This window comes from Lissotriton helveticus, chromosome 9 (genome assembly GCF_964261635.1).
Source record: "Lissotriton helveticus chromosome 9, aLisHel1.1, whole genome shotgun sequence".
Taxonomy (NCBI): Eukaryota; Metazoa; Chordata; class Amphibia; order Caudata; family Salamandridae; genus Lissotriton; species Lissotriton helveticus.
Window position 1 is genome coordinate 886132135 of NC_136070.1, and position 12536 is coordinate 886144670.

Here is a 12536-nt window from a genome sequence, read left to right on the forward strand (position 1 = left end):
AAACCACCACACTAGTCAGAGTAGGTAAGATACACACTAAACCTTCACATGTGCTGACCCTCAGCTAACTTTGCACCGAGCAATCAGGCTAAACTAAAGAGGCAATGTGCAAGGTATTGTGCAAAACAAACACATAGTAGCACAATGTATACACCACAAAAGACTCCACACAGGTTTAAAAAAAATAGAGAATATTTATCTGAAAAAAACAAGGCCAAAACAACAAAAATCAATCAGTAGAAGTTGAGATAATAATTTTCTAAGTGCATAAGAATCCCTTTCAACCCAGTCCTGTCTGCCAGGCTACCTGTGGGGGATTGGGGGTGGGGTAAATAGGTGCTTTGTGTGTGGACAGGTCACTACTCATAAATATATGTGTCAGCCCCTCCCATTCTTCACTGCCCAGGAAGACCTATCAGAATGCAGATGAATGCAGATGAGTGCTCAGAATGCAGATGAGCCTCACCTTACAGTGTGTGTGGCTGTTTAGAGAGGCACATAGAGCAGTAAGTGAAGAGAAATGTCCACCTTCTAAAAGGGGGATTTTGAAAACAGTAATGTTAAATCTAACTTCACCTGTAAGGATGATATATAATTACCATTGGAAACATATGACACATTAAAAAAGTACTCGTCTCTGATCAGAAATTACAGCTAAAAGGTATATTAAGGAATTTCCAATGCCAACCTATGAATAAGCCTCACAGTAATGAAAAACGAAACAGGCTGTTTGTCACTACCGGGACATGTAAAAGATAAAGGGACATGGCCTTCCTTTTGCTGACACAGCAGCCTACCCATATGGTTACTTAGGCCCTACCTTAGGGGTGATGTATGTATAATAAAAGTGTAGTTAAGGCTTATCAAGTAGTTTAAAAAGCCAAGTCATAGTGGCAGTAAACTGCACACACAGCACTGCAGTGGCAGGTCCGAGATAGGTTTGAAAAGGCTACCTATGTGGGTGGCACATCTAGTGCTGCAGGCCCACTAGTAGCAATTGAAGTTCAGGCCCTCGGCATATGGTATGCCACTTTACAAAGGATTGACCATGACATCAAATAGGCCAATAATGTAGGGTCGTGGACTTGGGTCAGCGGACTCGATAATTCTCACTTCAGTGCTTACTCTAATCAGGGTTTCCACTCGGCGACTCTGGGCATTAGCTTGCCTAATCTCCACAACGGCCCCATCAATTCTGGGGATGCCTGGCTCCACCTTGGGGACTCCCAGCAGGGAGCATCCCACAGGGAAAGCCAGGACGGGTTCCCCAGAGTTATACAGCGCCAGGAAACCTACGGACGGGTAGCAGTGCGCTTTACAAGCTCAAATACATTTACATTTACATTTACATTTACATTTACTCCAATGTCATCATGTTTAGGAGAGAAGCTATGCACTTTAGCACTGGTTAGCAGTCGTAAAGTGTTCAGAGTCCTATGGCAAAAAGAATTAATTAGCAAAACATGCAGGTAAAAGGCAAAACATCCAGGGGAAGACTGCCCTCAGGATGACAGATCTAACACTAATATATCTTTGTATTTATATTTGTAATCAAATATCCTCAATTTCAGTCTCTTCAATGCTTTGACATTTATTACCACTTAGTGCGTGATAAATAAAAAAACAATAAAAGAGCAGGAAAATAATGTATTTAGCATTCCCTTTTTGCACTTCAAAATGACCATAGCAGCACAAAAATGGATACACACTTACCAACTTCTCCATTCATGGATACAAAAAATAATAACTTGTTTGAAGTCATACAGTTACTGGGATAATGCAGATAAGACCGCCCACACCTGGACACAGGTGCTCCTAAAATGAACCTCATTTAGCCTTTGATTAAGAGCAAGGTAGAGCAAAATGCGTAAATGTGAACAGTGCAGTGATATTGCTTTGAAAGCCAAACAATTAATGGAAATGAACTTGTTGAAAACTATTTTAAGGCACTTATTATGAGTAGGCCATTAAGTACGATTGGCATCACTAACATGAGTTACTTACCCAGCAGAATTATTAAACACAGATTCCCACATGTTATTCCATCCGGACATGGAATCGCTGTTAATTCACAACTGCAGAATTATCAAATCCCTAGTATTACTCTGGACTACTCATAGTGAGGGCCTAAGTGTGAAGCAAACATTTAGGGGCCCATTAGGATGGCGGCGGATCGCCCCCGCCAGGTCGGCGGTAGCCACCGCCGGCCTGGCGGGGGCCATCCGCCCGCCATCCATGCCAGAATGACCCCCCGCCATATTAGCATGGCTGCGGGGTCCGTGGCGGACAGAAAGACCATCCGCCGCTTTTCCGTCCTGTTCGCACGGAAAAGGGTTTATATAGTGGCGGTGTCTATCAGACACCGCCAGCCATATTACAATGGGCATTTAGTAATGCCTTTCCTTGGCGGCAATGCCGCCATGGAAAGGCATGCAGAGTCTGCTCTGGGGGCCCGTTGCGGGCCCCCAGCGACTCCGGGGGGGCGGTGGTGCACATGGGGGGTACCTATAGTACCCCCTGCATTTCAAAGTACATCGTGGCAGGCACTGCGCGGTGCCTGTCACGTTGTGCTTTGAAATGCACTACATGTATTTTCACCATTGCAGCGGGCGGTGCTTTCAGCAATGGTAAAAATACAGGATGCGCCCGCCACAGTGGTGGGCATATCCTAATTTCCCCCACGGGACCCCCGCCCTTATGGCGGGCGGTCCCTTTCCGCCCGCCATAATGGCCTGACAAAGTCCGCCCGTCATCCTAATGACCCCCTTAGTTTGGAACAAGGGACATAAGGCGTCTTCAAATACAAGGAAGTACATCAGAAATTTCTCTACAAGTGACCATTCTTGAAATGCGTCTTCAGCATATTTTTAAGGGTTGACTATATCAGGAATGGATATAGGCGAAGGGGATAGTTATGTGTTTGGTGGATGCAGAACATCTGATGTAAACCAGAAGAAGATGTTCCACTCAACAACCTCTTGGTTCCCCCTTGCCATTCAAATTTAGGGGAACAACTAAGGGCCTTATTTAAAGTTTGGCAGACTGGAAAACCTCTCACAACTATGGTGCATATATGTCTGCTGTATTCCAAAAGCATTACAACTAATAGCACTCATAATAAGACAGACGGGTTATCCGGCACGTTCTGATGGAGTATCCCATCCTCCATATTCCAAATAAGGCCTTAACTTTCAAACCAATGTTCCTCAGCTGGATCTACCATGGGAAACTCTGCATTTACAGTCCATTCACCCCAGGGTGTCTGACTTGTCAGTGTTTGAATCTATGTCCTTTTCAGATGGTGATTTCCCTGACGGTGATGGAAAAAAGCAGAAATGTCCTCTGCACATTGGAAAAGACTGATTTGCATATGGCCATGTCTGAACTGGGGTGGCTTGGTGAGCAAAATAACGATGGATTAAACCCAGATCTGTGACTGGGGGTGAATGTTTTGCCATTGTGCAACATTCCGTCCATCCTCTTGTGTATTTCACATTGGAAAAAACTCCATGCACCAGAGTCATTTTCTTTTGCTGGTTCAAAACAAATGTTCAAGAATGGGGGTTTATTTTTGAAAGCATATGCAAGGCTTGCCTCCATGATATAACGTCAAAGCAAAATAGAGGGGGGACAGGGAACCAGTAAAGGTCTGGAACCTAGGCTGCAAAAGCACTAATTCAATCAAGAAGGGAGGTACTGTTCGTGCCAGAGAGAAAGGAAAGTAGACAAAATGAGGGACGAAGCACGGAGTGGGAATCCTACAGATTAATTCTTGGTGCCACACACACCCCTGGGGATGTCATACTTGATCATCGGGTGTTTCTCCTCGTAGAGCCGGAGCTGCAATGCCCTACAGGCCCGACGAAAGGTAACTTAAGAGGAGATCTTTTATTGTTCTTTCCATATGATGAAAGATGCAGGTATGAGGGTGTCCTAAATGTGATAGAGTAATCAGGTGTGAGAAATAATTGGCTAAAACTGTCTAGGAGATACCAATTTATAATTTTATAAAAACCTTTACATGAGTCAAGGCTACTGTGCAAGTGTGTTGTATCCAAGTAGCTCTAAGCCTGTGTGTGTAGTCATGTCAGGAGTAGTCAGGTTGACATGTTTTGAGCCTATGGTCCAAAAAGGATCCATGGCGCTTATTCAGGACTTAACAAATGATAGTCCTACACCACACCTTAACTGTGATGTGTAGTGTAGGCATTCGATCGATACAGGCGATCAGAGGAGGTTAGGTCTCTTGCATCTCTTGTGCCATAACCACATAGCCGCTGTGCGCCTACCTCTGTTTTGACCAATGGGGCATTTCATTACTGATCCAGAGAATTGGACAGTCATTTTCTTTATCATTGCATCAGATATTTTCTTTTAGTGGGAATACCTACACTACACATCACGGTTAAGGTGTGGGGTAGGATTATAATTTTGTTTAGGTCCAGAAGAAACACTGTGGATCCTTTTAGAAGAATGTGTGAGGGCAAAAAGAATGAATCCTTAGTATTTATTCTCCATGCTTCGGTCACCATTTTGTCTTCTTTCCTATATTTCGGACAGGAACAATACCTCCCTTGTTGGTTGGACCATGTATGACGACCCACACAATCGGGCTGTTTTACAGAAAGTACTTCTGACACATTGGCAGTAGCATTGTGGCAAGAATTTCAAGCCACAGCAAGGGGGAATTATCTATTTGGTGGTTGGGCTGGTGCTACAAAGCTTCTTCTCTCAAGATATCTGTCCATCTGATCCTCAAACAGTAAATGTGCCCCAAACCACTCCTCTAATGCTTGTTAACATATCAAAAGGGTATTTGTACTCTATTTCTCTTTGCGTTTTCATCGAAGCGGCTCAAGCAAATGATCTTAAACTTGTCCGGCGGTACTCAAAGTATGGCCCACGGGCCTCTTGCGGCCGGCCATGCCTTTCCATGCAGATCCCATGGAAACAATAGCAGTTACTCATTCAGCGCTATTTCTGCCTGTTGTGATTTCTTGAGGGCTGCATTCGCCGGGAAAAACATCTAAGAGGCATATGTGAACAATAAGTGTCTCACGTGCATTTCCCCGCCCGCATCTGCCTCTGTGACATGACTTGCTTAAGGCACGACAGAGTAGGAGGCTTTTAAAAAGGGCAGGCAGGTTGCTGGAGATCTTTTCCAACACAGACATTTTGCCTTACCTGCCCTCAGCCTCGCCACTAGCATCATTGCCAGCTATGCCACGCCTCTACTGCAGACAGCAATGCCTCACTCAGCTCCTCTGATGCCAATAAGCATGCAGAAGGGCACTTTGACAGAAACAGCAGCTCACAGATATGCTCGAGGATTTGCAGCTGGAGTTTCTTTTTAGGAAAAGTAAGTCGGCTTGCCTGGAGATGAGAGGCAGCCGGGGAATAGTGATGAGGTGGGAGGGAAGGTTTGGTGAAGTGAAGTGTGGAAGCTCCAAGGATGCAGAGCCAGAGGTCTTAACCCCTTCCATGCTGATGACGGCCCCCGGCCGTCATGCATCACGGTGGGCGTGTGTTGATAACGGCTAGGGGCCGTCATGAACCCGCCCACTCTTCAAAACGGCTGCACAGGCGCAGAATCGCGGCCGCGCCCAAGGGGTTCAGGAGCCATGTGCATTATTTATAAATGTCAAAATATGCTTACCGCACATTTTTTTTGTTACCATTTAATGAGGGTATTAAATATAAGTTCTTGGCCCATCTTCAATCTTTAGTTTTTATGGGCAACCAACATTGTTTTTTTTTTGTTGTTGGTTTTTTTCTAAAGGAAGTTTAGCTTGTCTTGGGAACAAGCTCATACTTCAAGGTACAACTGCATTTAGTCTGACCCTGCTTTGCCGACACATAGTGGTTTTCCTTGGCAAGTTTCTCCAGATTTACACAAACTATTATGGACATAAATAAGGCAAATATTGATTTAGCATTTTTTTAAATATATACATAAAGAATAAAACTTGTAGTCATGTCATCCAGAAAATATCATCAGGCTAAATAAAAAAAACATGTTTGCTGTAGATAGGAAGGAATGCTGTGCTTTGTTTTAATGATTGATAATTAAGTTGGATCTTACCGCTTCTTTTTCATTCATTTGTCTTTTTTAATGACAGGCAGTTAAGCTTGTTGTAAGAGCAGTCCTGCCAAGTACCATGCTTTGAGGGTCAGTCTAATGCATTTTAGTGCTGGTGTCCGCATCACTGCACTAAATTGCATTAGTCACACATTAACAGAGCCCCTTGGACCACTGTATCGAGGAGCGCTTGAGAGCCAAGTATATTTTAGCACTGGTGCCCACATCACTGCACTGGTTACATTTCAAACCTATCCACATATTTGTTTCAAAATGCAGCATTTTCTCAATGTTTTGAACAGTTCAAAAAAGTTACATTTGACAATTTACAAATTGACAAAACATGGCGCGATTTATGGTAAAATATTGAACCAGGTAAGTCCTGAATAGGGGAAATAGCATACAACGGGCGAACTACGCATGGCCAAGCAGGCACCAAGGCATACGAATCCCATTTTAGAGCATCATCTGATCCATAAGTCAGATTTCTATTTTGAAGATTGGAAACTGCCCATGCAGAAGGGAAAGAGTTAGTAAAGCCTTTGGGTGCCATGTTTAAAGCAACTCTGGAATGAATGCCATAAAAAAAAAAATAAGTCGATCAAGGTATGGAGAATGCGGAGCAGCTGAAGAGAATGATTGCACTGAAAAAAAAAAGAACTTTAAAATTCGTAGGAATGTTCTTCAGCCAAGAAACATGATGCAATTTTTGGAGGTCAAACCAGGGCCACGCTGCAGGCCCGACCGCAGTATTCAGAGTGTACGGATCGGACCACCACAAGACCACCGGCTCCGCCGGGATCAAGGATCCCAGTGGCCAGGGGGTCTGCAACTGGCATTAATATGCTGGTGGTGCCGCTGCGGGCACCGTCAAGCATATTCTGAGTTTCCTTTTCACTGCCCTTTTCATGGAAGTGAACCTGCCTTGAAAAGGGTGACGAAGAGGCAACTAAGCGGATCCTAAAAGGGGTTCCTGATGGAGTTGTGCCTGGGGATGCATGCAGGGGGCAGATGTTGTGCCCCCCTGTAATTGCACCCCAGTTCCTGCACAGTGTGGCATGCATTCCACACTCCGTAGGAACATGCTGCTGTAGCTGTCACAGTGGCGGGCTGCATGTTAGGCTCTCCTATAAGCCTAACAGCCCACCACCCTGAAACTGCTGCAGCATCGCCCGCCCAACCTGCATTACACTTGTAATCCGGTGGGTGGGAACACCATGGGGCAGATTTACAAGCCCCTTGCGCCACGTTTACGCCGCCTTGCGTCACGCAACAGCGGCGTAAACATGGCGCATCCCTGCAAGGCATTTACAACGTGACGCATCTAGGGAGATGCGTCACGTTATAAAGCTCAGCACCACAATGGGGGTGTTCCCACGCAGGGTGGGCGTTCCGACGCCTTTGTGCCTCGCAAAAGTGCCTGCGTGAAATCTACAAGATTTCCCGCAGGCACTTCTGCGACGCTGCTATGTCAATTCCGTAAGAACTGACGCAGCATGTTAAGTATTGGGCGGCCCTGGGCATTGCTGGAGTTGCGTCGTGGATGCGACGCGACTCCAGCAATACGCCGCCCGTACACCACATGATGCGTCACACATCTTCCCTTCCTTGCACCATGGTGCGCCGCATTGTAAATGCGGCGCATCAGTGGTGGCGCAAGGAGGGAATTGCATGACGCATCGGTTCTGGTGCATCCCTGCTGATTTGCAGAGATGCGCCAGAAGACGTAAATATGCCTCCATGGCTTTTGCAGTCCTCCAGTGGACTGCGCAGTGGCGGCACCGCTGAAGTACCGCCAGAGTCATAATAAGGCCCTTAGTCAAATTTTACGAAGAGCTTTACTCAAACAACTAAAGCAAACTATGCAGTGTATGAAGCTTTTGAGGTTCAATGACGTTTATATTTTTGCTCATTCAGGGGTGATCAGCGCCAATGGGGAGCGCTGGAAGCAGCTTCGTCGGTTCTCTCTAATGACCCTGAGGAATTTCGGGATGGGGAAGCGGAGCATTGAGGAGCGCATCCAGGAAGAGGCACAGTTCCTGGTGGAAGAGTTAAGGAAGACAAAAGGTTGGTATCAATTTCAAAGTACACGTCAAAAACAAGATGAGAGGCCAGATTGCAAGAACTGGCCAAGTGATGCTAATTAGCAGAGAGATGCTGTTAGGCATAATGTTACTTTTTGTTATGGTTAGTTATTGTGCTCAATTTCTTTCTGTGATACGCTATGCTGTTTTGTAGCAGCAAAAATAATTCTTCATATTTTGAAAGTCTGGAATTTTGCTACTGCAAAACAGGAATTTCTGTAGAATGGAATGTAAAATATTCATAATGTGCTGTTTAGCATCTGATTGTGTATTGTAAGGGTTTATTATTCTGTTCCAGTTTTGGTTGATGTATTTTGCTGCACCGAACATATTTGTTTGAATTTGACAATAAGATAGAGCAATATTACAAAATGCAATAAAAAAAGTTGAAAGTAGAAGTTTAGAAAGTATTAAGGATGAAGCTAAACTTGAGGAGCATTTACGTCGTTGTACAATGCAGTGTATGTAATAATGACTCTTTTGAAAGCAATACGTTCGACATTCTACAAATTTGTTTGTTGTTTAGGTAGCCTCTTGTGCTCTAAAATGCTGACTCTCTCCTAAAATTGTTGCTGTCGGTTGAGGGGGGATACCTCTGTACCGGTCTCTGCTTTTGCACACCCACTTCGTTCTTACGTTAGTGATTGTAGCTGGAAGTGGGTGCCATTTGATGCCCTGTTCTGCTCTGCTGTCCCCCCCCGAACTGAAAAATGTTCACAAGTTAACTGCCAAAGCAGAGCGAGAAAGAGCAGTACAAGGTCTATTTGAAAAACAAGAGATATTATGGTCGTGGACTATGGTACACCATAGCATAATCACATGGTCTTTCGATAGAAATTAAAATCGAGGGAGAAAGGGGGAGCGAGAGAAGAGAGAGAAGGAGGTATTCCTCATCAATTAACAGTTGATGTATTTGCAGGGTGGCACAATATAAAAGATTAAGAAAAACCGGGAAGGGATAATTTGCTTGTATATATGTAAAAAGGTGCACAACAAAATTTAGGGTTGTTTGATTTTCTCTAAATTCAAGTATATACTGATCCATAGTAGTCTGGGAAAAGAAGTGTTAAAGTTGTCATTATGTAAGACCTTATCTGAACTCTTGATATAGCACACTCAGGACCATCAGATTTAGTGAGAGAAAGAGTTAGTATTGGCTTTGGGTTTACGAAAAGGCGTCTCAGTAATGAGTATTGACAGTTTCATGTCACACCTGTTCAGTGTGTCACATCCAAGATTGAACCTGAACACAGGACCAAAATGTAAACCCACCATATAAACCTTGGTCCTATCTCAATTGGCTTGATGTAACATCTTGCCTGCCAGTATTCCAGATCGCATTGGGCTTCCTTGAAGAGCATCTGTTAAGTCTTTGTCTGACTGAGAAAGGGTCTCAAGAGGTGTAAAGGAAACTCCTCTAACTATTCCATTGGCTCCGTCTACCAGCCTACATTGCATTCACTATTGGCTACATTAACCAAAAAGTTATGTATTCAAGCTCCTCTGTAAATAGTCACTTGTATAGAAATCCCCAATGGACTGCTTAACACTCGCACCAGCAGCCTCAGCAGACTTGAGACTGGGAGAGGAGTTGGCCTAAGGGCTAGGGTGGTCGTCCTCGAATCTGGGGAACTGGGTTTGAGTCTCAGCAACGACGCTGAACATCCTGTGATTCTGGGCAAATCACTTAATCTCCCTGTGCCTCACAAAAAAATGAATGTGTCCTCATGTAACGCAACTGGTGCTATGTAAAGTGCTCTGATACCCGGACGGGTCAAATTCGAGCTATATAAAACTCAGTAAAAAAAAAAAAAGCAAGCAAGAGACATCAATATGTCAAGCATTCTCCTGCTATGTGGCTAGCATCTGAAGCCCCTCCCTGCTCAGATCCCACAGGTTCCTTCACTCTTGGTCCATCTATGTAACACCTAATCCATGTGTAATCCTCTATGTGATGGATCCAGCTGGCAACCTGTTTTTCTACATGCACCACCTCTTTCATCATCTTCTTCTGTTTGCCTGCCTTCCCTCGCCACCACATTATTGGATGGTGCTGTATGGAGTAATGCTGTGCTGCTTTGCAGTTATATTTGTGTTAAATATCCCACTTCTACACACATAAATATTCTATTGTACCCCACGTACCTACTCCCGGGCCGGAAAGCGCATGCATTTCCCAGATATTTCCCCTTGGCCAGGCAATGTTATTATGGGCCCATGCTTGCCCCCGTTGGTAAATCAGTGTCATAGTGCTCCTGGTGTCCTAAAGTAGGCCAGCCTATAGTGTAATGTGCCCTGCCATCCCCTATAGGTGAGTCATTGCTCTCACATCTTTTAGGGTCTGTTGTAGACATCTAGCAATACGTCTGTAAGGGCAAGGGTACACACTTGGTTTCAATCAGTAGTCCATTATAGGTAATGGTGTGCTACAAGTATATCATAAAATGTGGGTATCCATGCCATAATATGTCACAGGTGTTCCCCATAGTTTAGGCAATGAGATTATGTGGCAACCATCTCTTATATATCAGTTAATACCATGGCAAACCTCGGGGATTTTCCATGATCCAGTAAAAACCATGGTGTGCAATAGCTACCCATTATGTGCCACTTAAACCAACAATGGTCAAATGGTGTCCTCCATAAGCCAGGTAATGGTTTTATGGTACCTATGTTATCCACGTCGTCCCCATGTCATCCCCTCATAGACCTGTCTATGTTATGATGTGTTTGTGGCACTCTCGTGTTCAACCAATGCCTCAAAATGCCTACTGCCTCTACGCAGGTTACTTGGCTAATTAGAAGGCACTCACATGCCCCTACAGGACAGTATAGGCCATCATTTGCCCATGGCACCCCATAGGCTAGGCAAAGCCAAGATCTGTCAATGTGCACTGTGCAGTATGCACCATGATGCTTTCTGATGATTCAAGTGTCCCAATAAGCCAATTAATTTCATGATGTGCCAAACGTGACTGCCATAGTCAATGTTTTCCTCTACCTCCGATGCCCCCTACAGGACAGTATTGACCATCATTTTCCCCTTGTCCCCCATTGTCTATCCAATGACAAGATCTGCCTGTGCACACCTTAAACACATCAGTTCCATGAAATGCCCCACGCCATGTGCAGCCAGTGTCATAACTCCCTCAGAACTCCCCCACAGACAGGTCAATGCCCTAATGTCCCACAAGATTTACCTAGAGGCCCGGCAATTTCACAATGTGCCTCCAATATCCTTTATAAACCAGCCAATACCCTGTTTATGACAACTTTTTTTTCCTACTGATTTTGAATTTATAGCTAAAGTTTGAGAGGATATTCATGCCTGGATGGAACACCAGCACTAAATGTTTAACCTATTTAAAATTTGCGCCCGTTTCCAGGTATCCTACTAGGAATGCCATGTCTCCCCCATGCTCCTATTCCCCGTGCTCATAATTCTACATAACAGTGTTGTGCACAGGGGAATTGAGTTCCGCTGTGCAACCACACAATATTATCCTCAGGGACCCTATAGAGAAAGCCCTTCCCTGACACCCCCTGGATATCTGGGAGTGACTCATTCCCCTTCTCATCCAAAAAGGGGAGTTATTCCATGGTGGGGTGGAGGAACTTTTCAAATATTTCCAATGTGGGAAGGGGTTGGATATCAGTTTGTTAGTGCTCCCAAGTATGCAAAATGTTGGGTGTTCACTAATTACAAGGCAAACCCTGCCTTGTAAGATCAATTTGCCACATTTTGCATGGGATTTACCACTGCAGATTTCTCTTCACTTATGGTGAAGAAATCCGTATGTAAATCCATTTAATCCTTCCAGGAATCCTTATGTGTATTCTTGGTGGGCTTACATGAGGTACTTATTGGTTCCAAATTTTCTGTGATGGCCGAAAATGCTTTTGTGAATTGGGCCCTATATTTATATATGATTATATCTCCAATGTATGGTGTGCACTAACACCGCCTATTAGTGAGTCAATACTAAGACCTGCACCACTTATTTTCCAAAAGATCAGTTAGTGCTATAATTAAGAAAGGCGCTCCACCTTAGCAGCCAATTCCAACATTCACCCCAGCCATCTCTTCAGTCTCCAGACAGTGACATGTGAAAGCCGTGAAGTCTTTCTAAAGAACAACCAATATTGCAATGTCCTCTAGCTAGTCTGCCAAAGTGCAGTATTAGCCAAGATATACTCGAGGCATCTTCCCATATGTCAGCCAATACCATAAGGTGCCTCTAATATCAATCCATAGGACTGACATTGCTGCGATACAACAGAGGCATCCCCAAACTGAAACAATTGATGCTAGTATACTCTCCAGGCATCCATGAAGATCCATCTAAGTCACTGTGTGTCCATGCATCCTCAAC

General features: G+C 44.4%; 1 protein-coding gene across 1 annotated transcript in view; it reads left to right on the forward strand.

The window, feature by feature from the left end:
* The window catches only part of LOC144783312 (cytochrome P450 2C18-like), a 235297-nt gene that overhangs the window by 22892 nt on the left and 199869 nt on the right, over positions 1-12536 (forward strand). The window contains exon 3 of the mRNA XM_078662351.1: positions 7997-8146. Within this exon, the coding sequence (XP_078518477.1) occupies positions 7997-8146 (150 nt within the window). The remainder of the gene's footprint in view (positions 1-7996; positions 8147-12536) is intronic.